Source organism: Dermacentor andersoni, chromosome 3 (genome assembly GCF_023375885.2).
Source record: "Dermacentor andersoni chromosome 3, qqDerAnde1_hic_scaffold, whole genome shotgun sequence".
Classification (NCBI taxonomy): domain Eukaryota; kingdom Metazoa; phylum Arthropoda; class Arachnida; order Ixodida; family Ixodidae; genus Dermacentor; species Dermacentor andersoni.
This window is the reverse complement of record NC_092816.1, coordinates 46912407-46936804: the sequence shown is the minus strand read 5'-3', so window position 1 is coordinate 46936804 and position 24398 is coordinate 46912407. Positions and strand designations below refer to the sequence as shown.

General features: G+C 45.8%; 1 protein-coding gene across 5 annotated transcripts in view; it reads left to right on the top strand.

The window, feature by feature from the left end:
• dom (domino helicase) overlaps positions 1–24398 on the top strand; it is a 135621-nt gene that overhangs the window by 100450 nt on the left and 10773 nt on the right. For 3 of the 5 annotated variants that reach the window (XM_055063994.2, XM_055063981.2, XM_055063996.2), the window contains exons 32-40: positions 258–485; positions 1206–1499; positions 2843–3187; positions 7919–8044; positions 14666–14915; positions 16445–16572; positions 17399–17794; positions 18283–18546; positions 23388–23549. In XM_055063994.2, coding sequence (XP_054919969.1) covers positions 258–485; positions 1206–1499; positions 2843–3187; positions 7919–8044; positions 14666–14915; positions 16445–16572; positions 17399–17794; positions 18283–18546; positions 23388–23549 — 2193 coding nt within the window. The remainder of the gene's footprint in view (positions 1–257; positions 486–1205; positions 1500–2842; positions 3188–7918; positions 8045–14665; positions 14916–16444; positions 16573–17398; positions 17795–18282; positions 18547–23387; positions 23550–24398) is intronic. The other 2 variants (XM_055063992.2, XM_055063985.2) reach the window with 2 other exon arrangements.

Genomic DNA, 24398 nt, shown 5'->3' with positions numbered 1-24398 from the left:
CTTCATGTGGAGACCACTTGTGCCTGTGGTATAGCTGAAACTATTTAGGATTAACCCAATGAAACTCTGTTAAGCTGAACAGTCCGAAGTTTTGTGCTTTGATTTGTCATTTTTGTCACTCATGTTTAGCCATAATAAGGGCAGCATGAACATGTTCCCAGTATCCCGCTCAGTTTTATGAGGAGTCTGCTGTTTGTGCAGTGCCCATGTGTTTTCAATTACATTTGCTTTGCGTTTTTGTTGGATGCATTTTTCAGGTAATTCAGCAGCTGCAGGACATCCCACTGAACTTGACAGTGCTCTCGCCAGGCCACACGCCAAACTGGGACCTGGTTGCAGACGTGGTTAACACAGTCAGCCGCATCTACCGTTCCCCAAAGCAGTGCAAGGACCGCTACGAGTCCGTCATTGTGCCTCGTGAAGAAGGCAAGATCTTGTACGACACCAACCCCAAGAAGCAGAAGAAGACCAAGGGCATTTACAAGGTGAAACTTCACTGCGCTGTCGTGGATGCCTTGTGCACTTGTGCCAGCAGTATCATTAAGCCGAGTAACTTGCTCTGGAAGCTGCATACTGTTTAAACGGCCAGTCACCAGCTCCCCTTGCAAATTTGGGTTATGCACTGGAAGTTGTGGGGTGCTGTCTTCTCGGGAGCATTTTACCTCAAGAATTTTTCTAATAGATTCATTATTAGAAGAGATAGGACAAATTTAAATGCCACATTGCTATGCTGCCAGGAGGTGAGCTTCGCTGCCAACGTAGACACTGCTCCCTTCCTGCCTTGATTAGTAAAGCACAATGCCTCCCTGCCTTGTCCCACACCGGAGGCGAGGAACTGCGCGGCATTTACCTGGTGATCTCCTCCTCTTTCTTTCATTTGTTTTCTTCTATTTGTTTTGCTACACAGAGTATTTTTCGTGGTGGTATGGCGAGCTTTGTTTTGGTCAATTCACCAAGGCCACGTGCCATAGTCACGTGTGGCTGTCTAGCTCTCTCTGGCTGGAAACGGGGCTCCCTTGAGCGGAAGGGCGCGCAGTCTTCTGTGTGAAGTGCCACCTGTGTTTGCACCGCGCACCCTTTTGACACTTTGCAGACGACGCTGGTGGCGCAGACCGCTTTGAGTGTCTGTATAATTGTTGTTGCCATACAAGTGCTACCATTGGCGTCAGTGTGTGACTGGCCAAACTTGGTCTTTTCCATTCCAGACGAAGAACAACAAGCCCATGAGGACGGGGCAGCTGTTCTCTCAGGACTGCAACCAGGCCTTCACCATGCTTTACAATACTCGGTTCGACACGATCCGGGCGGTGGCCAGCAAACGGACGCCCACCCTGAAGCCCACTTTCACCGCCAACCCGTTGGTGAAGAACCCCAAGCACGCGGCCGTGCTGGCTGACAACGGCATCTCCTACGATCAGCCCCTCCCTCCGGCTAGGCTGGCAGCAATCCGGGCGGAACGCATTGCCAAGGAGAAACAGAAAAGCCAAATGGCTGCCGCCGTGAGTACTACTTCTGTCGCAGGGATGAAGCATCGATCGAGAACTCGCTCCTTTTATTGTGCAGCTGCATGGTACACGGGTAACTGCAGAAAGGCCAGCGTGTCATATTTGCTGCAGTAAGTTTGACAACCTCAAAATTTTGGAGGTAACGTAATGCATTGCAAAGCCCGTACTAGTGTTTTTGATACTCTAAAGTGAGTTTCACTTGTGGATAGTTCCGCAAGGCAATTATCAATTATTCACCTGCCGCATTTCAATAGGGGCTGAATGCAAAAATGCTTGTGCACTTTGATTTAGGTGCAAGCCAAATAATTCCAGGCAGTCAATTTACTCTGGAGTCCCCCATTACAGCCTTCTCCATAATTAGATTGTGGTTTTGTTAAGTAAAATACGCCAAATCTATATTTCTGAAAATTTTAGTTATATTCAAATCATTACAATGCTAAAAAATGTTTACTCAAGTAACATTTCATAGTTCTTATAAAAATGTACTTTCTGCGGCCAGAAATTAATGTGAACAAGTTGTCATTTTCCTTGATGTGGAATGGTGGTTGTGCTTTTCGGGGCCTAATGGTACAGAAAGGGAAAGGCTGCTATGCACACAAGTGCGCAGAGGTGAATAATGTTTCTTGCCTTTCATGTGGATTGCAGGTTTAAATGTGTTTGACTTTTATGTTCTGGTTATTATAGCCGCTTCAGTCACAGTGCACGTGCGCACATTTGGGTTCGCAGTTTATTTTCTTGAGTGCTGTCCAACAGTGGCAATTAAAAAAAAAGAAAAAGAAAAGGCGCTGACATTACTGACATTGAGCTGCGAGTCAGTTGTGCTCTCTGCTTGCTTTTGGGGACTCCACTACTGAGTATTGCTACACGTGACCATTTTAGTAAAAGCACTGCCATGGTTAATGGGGATACAGTGGAATCCCAGTGATACGAATTTTGGTGTGATACGAATTCGTAAAATTCTCCTGTCGAAATGCATTCTGTACAGCGGGCCAAAATTCGGATGTTCTGAACACTTTTCCGCGTCGCGGCGGGCAAAGAAATAATTGCATCTCTGAGTTCGGGGATGTGATCTTGGCAACGGCAGCCGCATTTCGACGGGGGGTAAAATACAAGGATGTTCATTTGCTTCAATTTAGGTACTAACCGGTAAAGAAACCGAGGTGGTCAAATTCAGTCCGTAGACCCCCAGCATGCCTTTGCATGCCTTGTATATAGTCAAATGGTTGTTGTTGCACGTGAAACCCCAGAATTTTGTTCTGGAAATTATTCTTTTTTTTTGCTTCAGATGTACTTTTGGCTGCTGAAAAGGAGTTTCAACCGTAGATTTGTGTCTGTAGGCAGCGGCAGAGGCCCAGCGTCAGCAGCAAGCACAGCAGCAGCAGCAGCACCAACAGGGACAGCCACAGGTGCTGGGGCATGTGGCACCAGCAAGCACGCAAACGCTGTCGCAGCCGGCAGCCGTGGCTGCTGCCCAGGGAGTGACCGGGCAGGCTGCGGCAGCCGTGGTGGCCGCAGCGAGTCCCGCAGCAGCAGGGGTCGTGGCTGCGGCCAGCCCGGCTACCGCAGCTGCGCTGCTTGTCCAACAGCAACAGCAGCAACAACAGGTGGCCGCCACTCAGGCTGTGCTGGCCACTCTCGGCCAGGCGCAGCAGTTACAGCCAGTCGCAGGACAGCTGTCCAAGGCAAGTGAGGTGTTTTTAAGCCAACTGCAGTGAAATTTTGAAAAAAGAAAGAAAAGCCTATTTTAATGTAGTGTAGATATAGATGAGCCTCCATGCGAAATTTGTCGCTGGAAGTATGAGCGGCACCGTCATGAAAAGTTCACGAAAATACCCATTTTTGGTACCGAAACATAAAAAAAAGAAGAACTTGCCATTACAGCTCGCTGAAAGTGACGCGTGACCTAACCCAGGGCTCCTCAGTATGAGCTTCATGATCTCAGAGGCCATGGCTACGTAGGATAAATACTGCCACGATAAGCCCTCTCATCGTGCGAGATGCTCAGACTACTGTATGCTCCAGTTGGTATCTGTGGATTTCCAGGCACGACCATGCAAGCTAGCACGAGCGCCCGGCACACGTGGTGCGCTGAAAAAATCTCTTGCTGGGACTAAATTATACCAAATTTAGCCAAAGTGAAATTTCGTTCCAGTTGGCCTTCATGAGATATTTTTTTGATTACTATAATAAAATTGAAACTCGTGCGAAATCCTGTGACAACGTAATTCTCGTGACAATGAAATATTTTCGTATCCATGGTAAACGCCCGTACGATTAAGTGCATTTCATACCTCTCGACAATGAAATGTCGCTGTGCTACAATTCACAGCTATTGCCGCAAATCCTATTGTAATAAGCATCTTTGCCTATCTGTTGCACAGTGCACAGAGCCATAAAAGCATAGCGTACACTTTTAACAGGCGATAACCAAAACGTGCCGCCGCTTGTTCCCGGGAGTCTGCAGACTTCAATCGTATACGTTTTCCAGCCGCTAGATCCCTTGTGAACATGAAATGGCACAAAGCATGCGCGATCGAGAACAGTATATAGCCACCCGTCTCATGTGGAAGCGATGGCATGCAGTTTCTTGTTGTGGTATCAGCAAATCTCTGCCCGGGTAGTCGCATGCCGCATTCACAGCTCTCGCCGCCATACCTATTGCGATAAGCATCTTCACCTACCTGTGTGTGGTGCATAGTGCAATTAGTAGCATACTGCACGCTTTTAGTAGGCGATATTCCAAATGCACCGCCGTTCTCTGCTACAGGTGGCTTGATGTGGGCATCACGTTTCGGCATAGCCTATATTTGGCGTCGCCCACCTTAGAACACTAACAATAAGAAAAAAAGAAAACGCGTCTCAGGCTGCTGGAGCACCACCAGCTCGATGCGTGTCAGCGTCTTTTGCTACAACAATCCGCATGATGCTTTCCATTATGTAAATGTCAACAATAGTTGAGTCTGTTGAATTTTGTTTTAGTTACTTCGGGTCGTACGTTTTTCCAGTTAGTGTGCTTTTTTCAAAATGCATGAACGAGGTTCTACTACTGAGGTTCTACTACTACTACTGAGTTCTACTACTGTTTGATGTGTCGGTGTCTCCTACGGTACCGGTTCTCGCCAAGTGGACACATCAATATTTCTTTCCAACGTATCCTACCAGAAGAAGCTGCTGACCCAGGCCATATTCGTAGAGCATAAATGAAAGCTTGCTGAAATAACAGAAACGTTAAAGTATGTCTTGGGCTGATTGGCTCCCACAAGCTCCGTGTGCATCAACGTCTCATGCTGCAAGGATTGCCGCAACTCTTTGCATAATGAAGGTGCGAGTTGAGTTCGCCAAATTTTTTAGTGACTTCAGATCTTACATTTATTTCGCATTTCTTCCCCAAAACATTCCCCAAGACGCATGAATGAGGTTCTACCGTGCATTAGTACATAATTTGCATAATACATAACTGAGCTCACGAACACAAAAAGAAATAAGTGAGGTAAGCGCTGAATCCATAATTGTGGTTAGTTCACACAAGTACCGTAGTTACTCGAATCTAGGCCAGCTCCAACTCTAAGCCAAACCCGAATGTCCGAAGCCAGAAAAAATTGAAAAATTTCCCTCGAATGTAGGCCGAAGAAAAAAGTGAGGACAGCATTCGCAAAAGGAAGACAGCATTTATTTAATATGAACATGCCGAGCTCACTCTGCATTATATCGCTGATAGCCTCATCGCTATAGCCCAGACCACACGCATGCTTGCGGACCCGCGCAAGCTCGCATCCGTGTGCCCATGCATGCACAGACAGTGTGGCAAGGCTTGCACGCTTCTAAACGTGGTGCGATCTCAGTGAACAGCTCCTCTCTGTTACCGCATGCTTATTTTTCTTGTCGCTGTTATCTCGTCGTTACGGCACACACAAAAGGCATCCCCTGTTGCCCCTGTCCAACGACGGGCGTCTTTTTCATCGATGCTGAAGTCGCGCCCAGCTTGAACGTTTGATGGTGCCTCTGCAGCTAGCATAACTTTGCGTTTGAAAGCGGCACTATAGTGGCATCGCCTGTTTGGTGCCATTATGATAACGCCATGCTATGGGCCACGCCGCTCTGATACGACACAGGTCTAAATAGCGACGTCGCTCATGTACTTCAGTTGGCTACTGGCGCGGCTAATAGCGGCTGCGGTGCTGACTTTTCTACATGGCGCCAGCTATGCACCACATTTATCATTTTCAATTACAATCTGGCGAACTTTTTAAACTCCTCATATCTAAGCTGACCCTAGTGCTTGGTGTATGATTATTTGAAAAAGAAAACTATCGGCCTAGATTCGAACAAATACGGTATGTCTGCAAATATTGTCGGAAATCTTTATCAACTAACGCGATGATGATAGAAACATTGTCCACTTTCATTTACATTGTGAAGAGTGCTTGTCATATGCCAAAATAAGTGACGATCACTCGCGATAAGCTGATGTTGTCAAGAACGGCCAACTGGAGCAGAATTTCATTTTGGCTAAATTGATTACCGTATTTACTCGCATAATGATTGCACTCACGTAATGATCGCACCCCTGAATTTTGTTGTCAAAATTCGGTTTTCTTTTCTTTCCCGTGAAATGATTGTACCCCAAACTTGTCGCACGCAGCGATGTGTCGTGTGATAAGCCTAGCTAATGATGATCGCGCTTACCATCTGTCGAATGCTGTCAAATGCTACGCGAACGACTCTTGAAGACATACCAAGCGGTCTGCATGCACCGAACATTCTTAAGCAGATGCCCCATTTCATTCCTTTCATCACTTTCCGCACTTCCATGAAAAAAAAAAAAAAAAGCTACAACCAAACTTGCCTTGGCTTTATTACTTGTATGCTTCATAATGGTTTTGGCCAACAACAATGGCAAAAAAGGCGCCTTTCGATTCTTCTCATCTGCACTCGTGGGCACGCAACAAATCATGAGCGGCAACGATAGTGGACACGTTTACACTGATGCGTTAGAAGTGAACTTTATTCATACGCCGACGCTTGTAGCACAGCTAAAATATTCGCTCACCCTTAGCGGAAATGTGCCGTATTAGAATAGTAGTGAAGACAAAGGCCGTAGTTTCCGCAGCATGCCTGCCATGTGTTTCTATGTCACTGGCAGCTACGCATGCCCATCTCTGTTTCTGTCCCCTCAAAATGGACGTGGCTACCTTCTTGTCGCAAACTTGCCGATATTAACAATATTATTCGTTACTGATACGGAAGAAACTGTTTCGATGCATGTAATGTACTCACGAGAAGAAGAAAAATCACGTTCCGTGCGTTTGGCTTGCTCCGCCAGCCGCCATATTTATTTTGATGGCCCGCACTGTTACAGCCATAGAGTTGCTCACTATAACACCTAGAGGGAAATCTGGCGCCACCGTCTATGGGAGTTTCTTAAGGGGCATTGGGCCGTCATGGCAATGACGGTATATGTGTCTGCAAGGCTTGTGTTTTCTGGTGTTGGAAAAGGCATAGTCTAAAACGTGGATATGGCTACACAAATAACGTGTTCTGAAAGTAAAATCTTCATAAAATGTTTCCATTCACGCATATTACATCTTTACTCACTTACAATGCATGACCAAGCGAAGAAAAGCAAGGAGAGATGACAAACTGTTTCAAAGTGAGCGCGAATCTTGTCGTTTGTCCTCCAACTTTAGCGGCCCGTTGATACTTTTTACGTTCTATATAATTGTACATGCAATAACATGTTCTCATAGTTAAACAAAACATGTTTTTGTGTAATTATAATGCTGAAACAGCTTTTTGCATGCTGTTTTAGTAGAAAATGAATCATTGTGACAGATGGAACAGTGCTTGCCTGGCAATCCGAGAATGATGCTAATCCGAAGTCACAATATACCGGCATTCCCATGCATACCATAATGCAGCAGCACCAGATTTCCCTCTAGGTAATATTGTGAGAAACTCTATAGTTACAGCAGCAGCCGCCTGCTTGTTGACCTGTTGTCATCCCGCAGCAAACGCAGGATAAAAAAAATATATATATACATTTTCGTGGGAAATTTACCCTCCGTAATGATCGCACCCCTGAATTTTAATCAATTTTTTTTTTTGAAAAAATGTGCGATCATTATGCGAGTAAATACGGTATAAATGATTTATATATGCAATGGAAGCAATATTGGCAAAGCTGCAGGGCTGGTAATTGCCTAATTTCCTAAGTGACAGCCTTTAAGTAGCCACCTAAGCAGGTGACGTGTGCACCTGGTGGTTAGCGAATATGATGCAAATCTCAGACTATCGCTTCCAGCTGATAGCTGTACAAACAAGGGCCTGCATTGCATGCCATTCATTAAGGTCAGGTGTTGCAGTGGCCCGCAATGTTGCTAAATCTCTTCTCTCCCTTTCTTGCTTTGTTTCAGAATGTCACCACGGTGGCATTGGCCAAATCCGGTGGCATTCTGGTTAGCACTGCGGTTACAGCCACGACAGCTGCTGCAGGAGGTGTCGTCAGCGCTGCCCCGACGTTCGCTCTCACCAAGGTTCCCGTAAGTCAACATTCCTGAAGCGCTTTGGGGGAAGAGAGAGAGAGAGCAATCATTTAATGGGGGTGCCTGTGCTCCATCACTGCTGTCTAGAGAGCTGTAGCATTGTACTGTAAAGAAATAAAAATGCAGTCCCACTGCAATCTGCATATTGATGATACTGTAATGAAGACGTAGTTTTGCAGGTTTGTGTGGCTTTCCTTGCGCTCTAGCACTGCCGTTCACATGCTAAATCTGCCCTAGAACATATGATTCTTCATTGAGTCGCACAACATATTAGAGACCTTTAGCGTGTCTGCTATTCCGGCAAACCGGGGCGGTTTGGGCGGATTACCGGATGGTCGGGAGCGTAAACATGAGCGGCCGGAGCGGTGCAGCCGCCTGGTGTTGTAGAGCCCAATCACACAAACAAAGAGCTAAAATTGCAGTAACCTACTTTATTGTGCTTCACTGCTGGTGCAAATTTTAGGCAGCGGCCTAATTGTGTTCACAATTACGCCGCTGTCGAAAACTTACACCCTAGCTAAGAAGAATATAGTAATTGGCTCTGTGTTTAGGTTGTTGAGCTTTTTCACCACCAGCTGGCGCCACCAATCTGGCCGCTCACGTTTACACCTCCGACCATCCGGTAATCCGCCCAAACCGCCCCGGTTTGCCGGAATAGCGGACACGCTAAAACTCTCTATTGTTCTTCTATACTGAAATAATGGGGGCTGCGCATTTCACTTCCATCAGTTAATGACATTGGTGAATTCAACTCTCTTCATAGTTTGAAGTCAAGGAAAGCACCAGCACTTTTCGAAAACTCTGATATTCAATCCGATTTTGGTGCCTTACTGGAGTCAAAATAGTGAAAGTCAACTGCACTGTAATCACAAGTAAGCATGAAAGGTATCCAATAAGGACAGGCTTCTGTTTCCCAGTCAAACTTAATATCGAATTTGCATCTGACACAAAAATACCTTGTTACACATTAAATTTCTGTAAAACGAATAACACAAAATTACTGGCACAGTGTAGTTGTCATTGTGTCTCGTCAGTGTCCTGTAGAACTTAATGCATCAAAATTACGGCCACAACAGTCTGCAACAGGCACACACTCGCTTCAGTGAAGTTTTTGTCGAGCAAGCCCAGGCAGTGCCACCCCAAAGGAGGAAAAAAATACTCGTAAGCTACCCTTGCAAGCCCTGATGCTAAAAAAATGTTGACTGGTTGAAATGCAAGTATCCACTGTCTAAGAAAGCCCAAAAATAGCGTTTGCAATAGTCGTGCGGCAGCTGGCCATCCGAACCATCGTAATTGTTGTCACAGGATGGTGACGGAACAAGTTTTCACATGGCTTGCAAGGGCAGTGACCTGCCACTTTTATTATGAAGGCTATTTCATGCCAAGCTGCTTTTGCTCAGTGCACTTGCTGGCTCATTTGTCGGACACTGAGGGCACCATGTGCACACCCAACAATACTAAACAGTCTAGTTCATGCATGTAATCATGTGCTCAGTCATGAGCTGTACTGGTACAGACATACTTATGACGAGCTTTCCCCCGAATACTTGTTAGCCACTGTGGCAGCCTTAACAAATTTTCCTCACAGCTACGCTGCTGGGCCTAACCAGTGCCCCTTCATCTATCTAGAGTCAGCAACTGAAGTTGCGTCTTGGTGCCAAATCTGCTGTGTTTGCAGCATCATGCGCACATATGTTTGAGAAGTTAAGTGGCACACTGTGTGGTATCTGAAATTTCGGTTACCCTGTTGTATTGATTATAGGGGTAACCTATAACGTATAATATTTTACTGTATTTACTTGAATCTAGGCCGGCCCCGATTCTAAGCTGACCCTCGAATGTCTGACGCCAGAAAAAATATAAAGACTTGCCTCAAATGTAAGCCGAGCAAAGAAAGTGAGGACAGCGTTCACAAAATGAAAACAGTATTTATTTAATATGAACGTGCCAAGCTCTCTAGGTCATCATCGCTGCTATCCTCGTATGTTTGCGGGCGTGCGCAAGCTCACGTTCGTGCGCCTACGCGTGCGACATGGGTCATACGTGTCGAAACGCGGCACGATCTTCGATGAACAGCTCCTCTATGTTATCACACGCTTATCTTCCTTATCGCTATCATATCCTTGTTGTGGCACACGCGAAAGGCATCTTCCGTTGCCCCCTCCAACAACAGATGTTTTTCTCATCGATGCTGACATCCTGCCCGGCTGCTTGAACATTTGACGATGCCTCTGTGGCCAGCACAACATTTCGTTTGTGGCATAGCCTGTGTGGTGCCATTGATAATGCCACGCCGCACATCAATACTTATCCACAGTACTGATACGACACAGGTTAAAATGGCGCTGTCGCTCGTGTACTTCGGTTGGCTACTAGCCTGGCTAATAGTGGCTGCGATACTGACTTTTCTAGATGCGCTAGCTATGCACCATATTTATCATTTTCAATTACAAACTGGCACGTTTTTAAAATCTTTGAATCTAAGCCGACCCCAGAGTTTGGTATACGATTGTTTGAAAAAGAAAACTGTCGGCCTAGATTAGAGTAAATATAGTATGTCCATATTTATTATATCGAGGTTGAACTTGGGCATTAACTCTCTGGCTCCACCTGTGCTGGGCAGTGGATGGGAAAATACTGTAATTTGATGAGTTGGAGTTTTCATTTTTTCTGCGTAACTAACTACTGCTTTAGCAGAAGCTTCAACACTGGCAAAAAATATTGAGATTACAGAAATTCCAAGATAAAAAAAAATATCAGTGTACCAGATGGACATCTCAAGTTCAGAACATTTATGCATTCCACAATTGTGCAGCTACAGTTTGCACATAAAAACATGTGGTATGTCGTGGCATGTTAGCCTGAGTGGTCTGAAAGCGACAGAAAGAGCAAGAAAATTTGGAAAGTATTTAGAAAGTATCAATTTTTCCCTTTCAAAGGTATAGGCAGTAGTGCAATGCAGTTTTCACTAAAGTGCACAGAAAGACAAATTTTCTATAGTGACAACACATTTTGTAGCCAGAATTGTTACATTTTCTATCTACAGGTGTGGTGCTTCACTTCTATCAGTACAGTTAAACCTCGATATAAGGAACTTGAATGCAGTCAAAACTTGTCATAACGAAACTGGATGTAATGAAATAACGGGTCATAACGAAACTGGATGTAATGAAATAACGGATGCAATAAAAAAAATGAAATTCACCTTGAAATATCCATAGTTTTGCATAGTGCAGTACATGCAACAATAGATATGACAAAGTAATTCTGGCTTCCCAATGAAATTCCTTTAACGAAGTTACTCTATAACGAAGTAATTAACTTTTTGTAACTTGTTGTCTATAGAACATCATGTACTTTGAACCCCCAACATAACAAAATGTGTTTATACACAATTTCATTATAACGACATTTCACTGCTGCTGCGAAGGAACATTGGGTAAATAAATGGATACTGCTGCCGGTGCAGATGGCGAAAGGGTCGAATTGCATACGGCATGCCAAAGTGAAGCAGTGCAAACATGAAAAGCAGTACTAGTACTAAATTGGGCCCTGAACCACCCCTCGGACTTCGTGAAGAAACCCGGTCTGGGGATAGCATACACTGCTGTGATTATCTCAGCCAAATTTTGTAGTAGTGCGTGGCATGTGAATCTCGCAAACAGAGCGCGAAGTCACCTTTCTCTCAGATGCTCTCTTCTTTTCAACAGGAGCCTACTCCTCACTCTTTTTTGGATGCTTTATTTCATAATACAGCATATTCCCAAAAGTGGCTGCTATTGGCCAGTAGCTGGCATCAACTAGGAAGGGTGTTTGGATCAGTGCGCTTCTTCGTACTGCTGCTGTGCATATTTATTGATGCAGTCTAATAAACAGGCTGAAGTTTGTGAAAATCTGCTTTCGAATTTCAATAATTATCTACTTGGGGTACAAGCCTACTGTGGTCGACTATGTTCCCTCTTCGTCCACCGTCTTTGTCGCGCCTTCACTTCAGATCATGCTTAACCAACACGCCCAACTATCCATCCTAACTAGTATGGTTTGCTCATGCTTGGCCGCGGCCGCCCATGTAGGAATTAAACTTTGGCCACCCTGCTTATCAGTGTGATAGCCATTGGGCCTTGCTAATTTTGACTGGTTCTGAACGCTCAGCTAGCCTCGAACCATGCGAAACTTGAGATCAGACCGCACGCACACTTACCAGTGTGCCCATTCCTGGCCGCTCCTGGTTAAATGCCTTGGCAGACTTTGCTTCGTGATGAGCGAGCTATTGATAGCGCTTCAAAATGCGCAAGTTGGATCTGGCTACTATCCGTCGGTGAAGCTGGTGCAGTAGAAAGCCAGTCCATACCACGTAGCACAGCTGGACTGGAGCATGTGAGCACGAGCGTGCACTCCAGCCCTGTCATGCACAAAGCAAATGCTTTGCATGTAGCTGCGGTGTGCTATGTAGTGTATGTACCTCAGACTCCACGGGGTAGCATGACGTGTCCGCTGGCTGAACGCACTGTGGCTCGCTGAGGACAAGCACGTTTGGTGTGTGGTAGGCGCCAAAATCGGAAATAGTGGCATCTACAGTACATGAACATCCAAAATCAAATTTGAACTGCACGCCACATGACGTTTAGAAGGCAGAGCGTTTTGGGCACACCTCGCTTCGACGTAGCCTTTGCAGTGCAAATCATTGAAGAAGGAGCGGAAACACCGTGAGTGCTATTGCCACTAACTCCGCTTCTGCTGAGTGCATTGCGAACTTCATGTGGCAAATTATTTCTGAAATAGCCTTAATTTAACTTCAAGTGCATTTCTCGACTTCGATAAGAAAAGTGACCCTCTCGCTGCCATGTCCTGTATCAAGTCCAAGGGTGATAAGATTCTATAACTCCCTGCGCGACCTGCGGCGGGTGCGAGGGTGAGCTGATACGATCTCGACCTGGTGAGGTAGGCCTTCACCGCAAAAATCAGGAGACGACAATGAAGCCGGCCATTGTGATGATGAAAAAAAAAAGAAAGAAAGAAAAGATTGTATTAACTTCGTTGGTACATAGTTGTGACTCTTATCCGAGTCTCAGGCGATTCTGATTTAACATGGGGGCCAGGACGGCCTTTAATAGTGCTTCTTTATCCACTGGCCAGTCACAAACGCCGAATCGTTAACCATCTCTGTCGCCCCCCGCTGGTCGTCAGCGTGTGGCTTGGGGTGCTCATGTCCTCAATGAGCTGCTCTGGGTGCTCATGTCTTGAATGAGCTGCTCCTGGTGCTCATGTCTTCAACAAGCTACTCGTGTACGTGGTGCACCTGTCTCTGTGTCACAATAGGAGGCAACCACTGGCCGTTAATGCTTTCCCCCTGGAGTTCTCAACGAGGACCCTTTCACCGATAAGTGGCCAGTTCGTGATGGTCAGGAAGATGACGTTGCTGTCTTGAAGAGAAGTGAATGATGAGACGTGAACATCAACCAGCTGGGTGTTGCAGGTGGGGCATCCCTCCGTCACCAGATGTGGTAGTCGATGGTTTCTTGGAAAACTTAGGTTGATCATAACAGAGCTGAGAAGGATGGTGGGTTTACATGCACCGGCTTCCCGCAAGTTTAGTGCTGGAGGTTGCATAATCTCGTGTTCCAGAGATGCGTTGAAGGGAGAGGTAGACGAAGCACATGCTCCCCACTGCCTGCATTCTTCATCACGCCAGCATTGTACTAGCAAGCAGCAGCGAGTGAGACCTGTTCATGTTTGCCTGTGCCATGCTTGTTAATTTCATTAGTAAGCGAATGCTTACTGCAATTTAAACTGCCAATAAAACTACTAACCTTCATTAGTTTTCTATTACTTTCCTATCGTTGTCAACTGTGCTTCGTCTTTTGGGCAAAACCGACTTTTTCTACTCGTAGAACCAATACCTGAAACAATGCACAACAGCTACCGAAATTTTGGGCAGTGTTGCAGGTTTGTTTGCTCAATTTCTCAGACATGACACATACATGCAGTGTCACAAATTTACAACAAATATGGTGACTATGAGCAACGGGTTGTCATTTGCCGCCTCAATTCCATTTGATTTTGAAGCACAGCTGTCTTTGCAGCATCCAATGGGTTTTGATGCTGCTTTTGTCTCACTGTATGGAAATCGGTCTGCTGATAGCGTTGTCCCACTGCTGGTGATGCCATCAGTTGCGCCGGCAGAATCGATGCAAAAGCGTAGCAGGCTTCTCTTCATGCTGCTGATGTGAAGATATTGTTGACACGGCACAGAAACTGTATCTTCGGTCACCTACTCATAAATTAAAAAACGTTAATTTTAGTTTGTCATTGAAATTCATTTATTTTTATTGCCCGATAGTCTGGAAACTTTCATGGCCCCTTTCATGTAAGAAAAATCGGTTGGCGATTGTACTTAGGTACTTGCGTAATTTGAATATAACAATATTTCAACATAACGTGCTAATATTTCAACGTGCTGATTTTAGCAGCTTCGTTATGTCGAAGTTCAACTGTAGTTTGTACAGCAATGCTACACTGCCCCCTGTTAGTGAGAAATGAACGGTTTTGGCAGGTTCTTCGTGTACATTGCACACTGCGAAGATGACGTCGAAATGGCATTGCCCTTTCTTGAATCAGGTTACGGCAGTGGCTACTCTGAGTACTGCTGCTCTACGGCCACAGCGACCGCAGCCGCCAGTCGTCACAGCCACCACCACCATGACAGTCCAGGAGATGGTTGCCGTGGCAACGGGCCAAGTTCGTGGGCTGCCGGTCAGCAGTGCCATCACCACTGCAGGCGGCAGCACTCCTGCTGTGGTCTCGGTCACCAACCTCACCTCTGCCCAGCTGCAACCTGCTCCGCAGAGGATCTCGGCTGTAGCGGCCGGTGAGTAACCGACTGGCCATCCACATATATGACTTTTACTGCAGGGATTGCTTTTACAGTCACCGACTGATCACTTGGACATGCCCAGTTAAAACCATCACTCGCCATGTGGCATATATGTAATGCAATATCTACAGTACTCATGGAATGAAATGTGTTAACTTAGGCATAGTCAGTGAGGTGGGGGGTGCATACTTTTGTTTCCACTGTCTGCAGTTCATGCAAAATGGGCGTAATTTTGGTCTGTACGCTTAAGTCAGAGCCCAGATCACCTTTAATGACTAGATTTGTAGCAACAAAATATGATACCCTCGATTAAGTGCACATATGGAGTGTTTTACCTAAAGTTTCCCTGACATGTTTCATCTTTTTTCAGCACTGCACAAGGACGCCTGGCATTTCTGATGCATTACAGCGTACCGTTTAATATTTTGGACTCTTGTCTGCATGACTGCATGCTAGTTCAGTCACCAAGACTAGCAGAAAGCAGGATGTCTTTGTTTTGATAAAATGTTTCCATGTTCCCAAACCGAAAGTAACGAAGCATGCTATTGACCACGAAACAAGCCCAGCCAAACCAAGTTGTCAAGGCTGCATTTGCATGTTTGGCGCTTATGCTCCTTGATCCTAGCATTTGTTTCCTTTTGCTTTATTGGCGACAAGGTCTTGGACGACTTTTTCCATTACTGTTACAAATTTTTGCTGCTCTGAATCACCAAGTAACATTAAATAGTGCCAACAACATTGTTGAGGCCTGCGCCAACGATGATGCCGCAGAGCCAACGGAAGTGCCGGATGATGACTGCAGTCGTTCGGAGCACATTTGATCCATGTTCAAGTTGACAGGGGATATAGATTTTGGGGATGTATTGAGCGTGATTTCGTCATCTGCAGCGACAGCATTACAGTGGCTGGGATATACAGATTGAACTAGGACACATGCAAGCGTATGAGCCTAAAGCAATGCATTGGAAAGCTCTTATCTTTTGCTCATTTGTAGAATAAGACATGTCCGTCCGTCTGTCTGTCTGTGTAAGAGAGTGAGTGAGTGACTGTGCGGATGTGTGCATGTGGCAACACATTGACAATGTCTTCTGGCCACTTATAGAGTAAAAACATTTTCTGGCTGATCAGTTATTGTGGACTCTTAATTATTCTGACTATATGAGTCTGAATTATCGGTTGGTGAGAGTATAGGGACGTTCCAGCTCTATTAGTAGGCCGCCATATGTTGTCACTGCAGTTGCTCTCCAGTTTAGTCATCATGCTGTAATGACAATAAAGTAAAATGTGTGAAAGCAGCACTGAGGCTGTACGAGGGACCATAGTGGGGTTATCCTGTTAACTTGGACTGCCCGGGTTATTGCCTGGGAAGTCTCGCTTCAAGAGCAACCATTTCATTCTATCCCTGTCTTAATGTGGCTTCTGTAATGCTTGTGTCAGCTTCAGTGCGTGTTTTGCATTGCATTCACGCCCAAGATTGGCGTGAAGTCTGACTCCGCGGCCTCCTCTTGGCTTGTTTCGTGCAGTGAGCCAAGTGACCGCAGCACAAGGGGTGGCCAGTGTGCAAGGAGGCCGCAGTCTCACCGCCTCCCAGCTACAGGCGATGCGTCAAGGCAACTTTCTGCGGCAACACCAGCAACAGCAGAGGATGCAGGTAATGCTTCGCGCTGCCCTCCTTGAATTTTTTTTATTAAAGACAATGCAAGTTTACCTGTGTGATTTACACTGGTGGTGGTAATTATATGTTCTTTTTTTCAGTCCAGCAAAAGAAGTTACCATTACAGTTTGAATGAGAATATCCTTATGAATACCCAAAACAAACATCTCCGCTGTGCATTGTTACTGTAGGTAATATTGTGTCTTGACCCTATAAAAAGTTAGGCTTACCTTTACTTTTTTTTTATATTTTTAACATTGAATAGCATTTACTGTGAATGGCATGTTTCTTGCCTTTGACAGGACATTTGTCTTTTGGGAGTGGTGTAGTAACCAGGTTTTGCAGTCTGCATGTAGTAATAAAGCTGCTCCTTGGTTTTCACTATGTTGTGCAGTGTGGGCTATCGAAGCTTTTAGGCCATATTGTAAGGGCAGATGATCAGGGTCTTCTTTCAGCTTTGGTAAGAACAATAATCGGTCGTGCCAAGTCTATGAAGCTAAATAATAATGTCCTCAGGCAGCAACATTGTAATCTGTAAATATTGTGATCTGCAGAATTTTGAATGTAAAAGATTAAAAGATGTAAAAAGGTGTAAAGTAAGGATGATAAGGACTTAGAAGAATGTAAAAGTTTTGTAAAGATGCAAAAATATCTACATTAAGCAGGAGGACGCGTGTCAGTAGCATGCGTGCAAGGTTAGACAGAAGATCAAGTAGAACGAAACATTTGTGCACGTTGCCGGCATTGAGGGCGGTCAGTTTCGTTTGGCCGCACACGTTTGCAATACGTGTGTGCTGCATGAGTGCCGCCGCGTGCGTCACAGGAGCAGCAGCTCAAGCAGCAGCAGCTGAAGCGCCTCCAACAGCAGCAGCAGCTGGCCGCAGCCGGAACCACCCAGGCCACCGTGGCCGTGCCCGTCAGCCTGGCAGGCACAGCTAAGGTGGCCGTCTCAGCTGCAGTCCAGCAGGCACGCCCCCTATCCCAGCAGCAGCAGCAGCAGGTGCAGCAACAGCAGCAGCAGGCCTCTTCTGCACAGCAGCAACAGCAGCAGCAGCAGCAAGCCCAGCAGCAACAACAACAAGCGGTCGCAGCGGCAGTGGCGGCAGTGAAGGCCGCCACGCCTCTGGGTGCTCCAAAGCAGCAGACGGCCATCACGCGCTCCCTCACCGAGGCTGAGATGGCCCAGCTGCTCAAGCGTCGGGAGCTCCAGCAGAAGCAGGTGCGTGCACACAGGGTCAGTGACGGAGAAGGGCACCTGTGGTGGAAGGTTAGGTGAAATCTGGTGAAAAGCTGTTATGTGGTTAACTGTTAACTGCGTGGTTTGCGGGTAGTGTGCACGGGATGGTATCAAAGTAGGGATAGAAAAGGGTAAGGACCAGCTCGGAGCACTGTCTTTGTTGTGTGGCCGTGATGGCGGGGTTCTTGTCAAGCCAACATGACTAGGCTTTTTGACCGCACTCCCAGCATTCCTCTTAAGTTAAAATAAACTTTTACTAGGGCACAGAGGAAGGCAGTGTGGCAACAGTGGTTTTGTATTATAATATTGTTGGGCAATGTCCTTTCAGCTTCCCACATGTTATTTTGTGTAGTTAAAGATTTGGGGGTGTTAGAAAAGCCATTTATGTGACTGTATTATATGCTGATCGGTCCATGGGTCTGGCCATCTCTTATTTTCAGTGTTTTTCTGGCTTCTTGTTCCCTCCTCAGATGGCAGCAGCCCATCTCCTGGCACAGGCGCAGCTGCAACAGCAGCAGCAAGCACAGCAACAGGCTGGGCAACAAACACAGCAAGTGGTGGCCGTCTCGCAGCAGCAGCAGCAGTCCCTGGCCTGCACAGTACAGACTCCCGTTGCCACCCTGGTCAAGACGGTGTCGGCACCGTCAGCACTTGGAACCAGCCAGACTGCCGTCACCATCCCTGTCTCGGCAGTCACCATGGCAGGCGTCAACATCAATGTTAGCCTGGCACAGGTGGGTGACCCGTGAAGCATACTGCACAATGGTTGTCAGTTGGGCTCGTTAATATGACAATGCACTGTATTTGTTTTGCACAATGAATGCACTCACATAATAAGCGCACCCCCAAATTAGGTCCCATGCACTCCTACAAACGAATGCCTGTGCTGAAGTTTCCCGGTTCACTCATTCAGGTTGTTGTTGTTGTTGTTGTTGTTGTTGTTGTTGTTGATGATGATGATGATGATGATGATGATGATGATGATATTGCATACCACTGTGAGCAACCTCTTGGCAGAAACGTGAATGCCCACTACTGCAGTGCTGGTGCAGCAACTAATAAAAATTACGCATAGACATTTGTGCAGCTAGAAGCAAGTGAACTGGTGAGCTGTATGGCTATTCCAAAGCTAAAGTGTCTTTGTCTACCTCTTTGTAATTTGGCGTGCCATCATACAGCATACTGTACTTTATTAATTAGGGGCGTGCGAATATACAAACTTTCGAATATCTTTTTAATAGTGTTTGCTGTTCAATTCGATTCGCACCGTAGTTTTACTATCCGAAGTTCCAGAAAATAAATGTAATGATTTCATTCACTAAAAGTCAAATGGCAGTGCTTCTAAATGATGTGCACAAACCTAACTCTCCTCGTGAACTTCGACATATTCAAAAGGTTAACAGCCGCCACCGCATCCTGACACCATATTAGACAAGGTAGCTCAATCAGTGCCCGCAGACTAGAAAGAGTGCAGTGTAAAAGTGTGAAGCGCAGCATCTGCTTATACTGTACCATATTTTTATGCATATGACCCGTACCAAAATTTCCAAAAATTTAAAGCACTAATGTCGAGGTGCGGGTTATATATGCAAATTTCGCCTTCAAGTGGGCCTTCATGGCAGTGCGCGCTGTACTGCCGTGAAGCCACACCTCAAGGCGAGGGCTGCTCCGTTCGTGCAGTCATCGACTGTCGTGTGAATTCTAGCTGCGAAGGGATCAAATTCTAGTTGCTTATCACGTGACTGATTCATCTGCAATAACGTCTGGCATGTGAATCCAGCTTTGTCAGCATCGCCAGAGAATGGATGAATGGAAGATACGACATGGATGAGTTGCGTGTCTGCGAATAGAGACTGTTTTCCCAAAGATCCGCGAAAAAATACGGTATTTAATTTAATGTAATGTGCACGCAATTTTCGAGAGTTCAGAATAAAAATGCACCCAAACGTAATGTTACAAGATTTTTTTAAAACTGTGGCATGTTCCTATGTTGACGATCAGAAAAAAAAAAAAAAGAAATTTATTTTGCTGACTGTTCCTTTCCTTCAGGGATCCAATTTTGCAGGGTCACAATACACCCACATAGAATGTGAAATTTATTCTGCTGACTATTCCTTTCCTTCAGGGATCCAGTTTTGCGCTATCACTGAATCTATGCTGTTGAACAGCTGTATTGGACTGTTCTTTTTTTCTAGGAAAAACTATGTGGGAGTACACTAGCTGCGCAATAAATTTGCTTTTTTTGGCCATGTTCTGCAGTGCATCTGTTCAGTAATTTAACTTGGAAGTATTCGAAGAATAGTAGAAAAATATTCGATTTGACTCGCATTCAATCATTAATATTTGAATTTGCTTCGCACCCAAAATTTTGCTATTCACACAGCACTACTTATTTTAGAATCTGACATTGATGTTAATAAGGTACAGCAGCTTCAGTTATTGGTCTTTTGTGGTGGAAAAGTTAAGTCATAAATTATAGTCGAACCCTGATACAGTGCAGTCCACTTATAACGATACCACATATAACGATATATCGGTTATAACGATGGGTCGACATGAGAGTGTCATTTTATGCATTAGGTCTATGGGGAAAAAAACCATTTATAACGATAGGTTATTCACCGCATATCGGATATAACGATCAAAATTTTGCAGTCTGGACGGCGTTTTCCGTGCCAAATAATCGTAACGTTTGCGTTGCTTAGTTCCCTGAAACGAACGATGTCGAGACGAGGCGATGTTTACCTCCGTAAGTTCGTATCTGCCGCCATTACCGCGCAGCGCGTCTCGCCCCGCCCGCGCACGAGTAGGCGCAGCCAACGTTGGCGCAGCGCGCCACAAGATGGCGCTAGCTGCTTCATGCGCGTCGGCCACAGTCGCTCCGAAAGAGAGAGAAAGAAAAAAAAAGAAGCGACAAGCAAAGCGGCGCGGTGGCGCCCGTCCCGCGTCTCTCTCGCGATAGCAGGCTGACGCCACCGAAGCAGCGTGCAACCAACGGTTCAACCCAGTTCGAAGATGGCGCCGACAAAGCGCAAAGCTGTGTCGCTTGACACGAAGATGGATATTTTGCAGGACTCTCGATGCGGCTTCAAGGTGAGCGCCCTCGTGAAGAAGTATGAGCTCGTCCAGTTAACGATATCAACCATCTTGAAAACCGGGAGCACCGCGATTGTGAAGGCAGGAGCTATCAGCGGCCATTCCGATCAGCGGAAAAGGGGTTAGAGACCCCTTGTACGCCGATGTTGAAGAGGCGCTTTACCAGTGGTTCATCACCAATGGCTTAAAGAAGGCGGGCTTTCTGCGTAAGGACGAACTTCCCCAACCCGCTGAGACCGACCCGGTGGAAGTCGCTGACATAACCGAGCTCTGGGAGCTCGTTCCTACTGGTGACACAGGTGGTGTGTCGAAGGAGGAGCTTTTGACTGCAGACAGTGCTGCCTCGTTTTGCGATGAGGTCACCAACGAGGCGATCGCCGAAGATGTGCTGTCTCGACAGACGCAAAGTTGTGCGACGGTGGCGACGGCATCAGCGACAGTGACAACGAGATCGACAGTGGCTCCTTGACCTCGACCACGATGTCCACGCAAAGTGCACTGTCGTCGATCGACTCCTTAATTGATTTTATGCATGCTAAAGGATTGCCGCCAGTGTTCGCGCAGCAGCTGGAATCCATGCACACCGCGGTTGTGAAGCTGAAGCTGCCGCAAAAGCAAGTGCAGATTTCGGACTATTTCGGCGCGCCTAATCCTTGACACGGTCATTGGCGCTAGAAATAAAGTTTGTTTTTCACGGCCTACTGTATACATCATCTATTCTTTAGAGCAAGGAGCGAATTCGAGTTCAGAGCTGCAAAGGTAAAGAGCGCAAACGCGTTGAAAAAAAATTTTTTTTTTTTGATAACTGCAGTCCAGATATAGCGATCATCGGTTATAACGATCATATTTTTCGTCTTTATCGATATCGTTATAAGTGGACTGCACTGTATAACAAACATAGTTGCAGCCTAATTGTCAGATACAGTGAAATCCTGATAACTCGTAATCTCTTAATACGGATTAACAGATGAATTGAATTGCTCTGGTGTTCCTGGCAAAGTCCTATGTATATTTGAATGGGGAAAAACTCTAGTGAATTTGAACTTCAATAACCGCTCAACAGTTCAAACAAAATTTCTTTCTACCGTGGACCACTTTTTGAACAAACCCAAGCCAGAGGCAAAGGTTCAACATGTCGCTAGCTACCGTAACATTGCGTTCCATTAAAATTAAGAAAGATGCAGGGGGCACCGAGACCGAACGGGAGCCAGCATAGATATGCATGCCCTCCATTCCCATCTGGCTTAAAAGAAGCAGCGGAAACAGAAATTTTGATGTTTCGCTCGAAAGGTGAAGCGTTGATAGCGACAGCAAAGCATTAGACAAGTACACAAAGCAAGATTCATCGTTTTATCAGCCATGTAAATTATAAATTGCAGTAAACACTCACTTACAAATTAAATTAACGAGCGTAGTGCCAGGCATGCACATGCAAACATGAACACTGCAATTACTCAATGGCACAATGCTAGCAGGATTAAGAGCGCCGGTCTCTGAGAGGAGACGCTTCGGACCGGTGACAAAGCCAGAAATCCAGAAATATTTTATATGGAGCGGGGCACGTAGCCTGGTGTGCCCCCCTGCCTGGTTACGCGACTGTTTCAGACTGCCTCATGCTTCAGCGCATGTCCGACACTTGAGAAGATGCGACGTTCTATACTAGGCACGCAGGAAGACAACAGAGCACGTGAATAGACTAGCTATGTTGGCTTTCCCGGCTTTTGCACCTGCCGGACTCGCGTATTCGCTTACCCGTGCAAACGGCCATGCACAGCCGCAATATAGGAGGAGACACGTCTTCCTCCCCCCCGCCCCCAGATGCATTTTTGATCACGTGACCTGTACCATGGCATGTGAGAGAATAGCGTGCATCAAGCCACAGACGCCCAGCAACACATAACACGGGGCGCGATTTTATCGCACTTGAATCATATGGAATCTAGGCTTCTCCCGGCACATGTCATTGTGTGCTGATGCAGGGAAGATAATACTTTTTCAGTGTGAGCCCAGTGACGGTTTTGGTTTTGTGTTCTGTATCTAAGAATTGATTGGGCATTATATTCAAAAGGGCTCTCCTTATATCAAACTGAGTTTTATTAGGGTAAGTTTGCAGTTCCCTTAGAGTTGAAGTAACGACATTATGCTGTATAATGAAATAAATCTGAAATGTTTCTCCTCATTAGTAGTAACATGTAACGAAATAAGCATCCGTACAATGAATATCAGATACTATATAGTAATGGTATTTTCGTCCCGAATGTGACTTTCTTTCAACCAATTTCTTCTGTATGTTTTTGTGTATTGGCAACATTTTCATTGTAGTTCATGATTGCATATACACAAGGCATATAAGCATATTTTTTTTAAGGTAAGCAAAGTGCTATGAAGGCTTATGTTTCTGCGCTTCTTTCAAGGCTTTCATATGTCTGTCTGGTTGTCTTGGTGTAAAAATTGGCCACACTTTTTCGTTGTGTCACAGCAGGGAAAAGTGACTGCGACATCGAAACCCATCACCACAGCATCTGTGACGCCCCAGCAGATGCAGCTGAGGCAGCTGCATATCCAGCAGCAGCTGCTGCAGCAACAGCAACAGCGCAAGGTCACACTCCAGACGCAGCAGAAGGTGGCTGGCCTTTCCCAGGTATGCTGCTGTTGTTCCTTCTGTGCACTGGCATAGTGAACTTCAAGTGGGCTTGAGTTTTGTTTCTTGCAACAGAAGTGCACAATTTGTACATCATGCCCTAGGCTTATGCCACAGGCGTGAAGGGAGAGACGGCCGACACAAATCGATGCCGGAATAGAACTGCGAGCCGTGGCCTCGTGCACCATGGCCAGGCGGCGTCTTTGTTTTCTTTTCATGCGGGCGTGTGCCATCCGGGTTCCAGGCGCCACCCAAGGGAGGGCGCTACAATGCAAAGGCAGGAAGAGCACACTGCCTAGAGACATGGATTGATTGGCTAAGCTTTCCTTACACCTTTAGCAGAACATGTGTTGAGCTACCTTCGAAGTTAATGCAAAAATCACACATGAGTGGCAAAAAGACTAAAACAAAAGTTTCCTTCTGTCCTGAGTGCCTAGTCATGACCTTGTGTCTGTTTGATATCATGTTAAAAGCACTTTAGAAAGACTATAAGTTACACTGCGTTAGGAGACTGCATTTCTGCAGTAGCAAAATGGGCACCCGTATCATGAGGGGAGACATGGTAAATCTGAAGAAGGCTCAAGAGACGAAAGCCAAGTGTCGGTGCCATGCTGAAGTTTCTGCTCTAGTTCGTCATGATGTTATGGATTTTGATGGCATCTACTTGGATCCAGTCACCATGGACTGAAATCTTGATGATTCGTAATCTCTTCAATTTGAATTTATGGATAATTCGAACTGCGCTGTTGGTCCCAGTAGCATCCTATGTACTTGAACAGAGAAAATCTCTAGCGAATGCAAATTCCAAAGATGGTGCAACGGTTATTTCAAACAAAATTTCTCACCCCC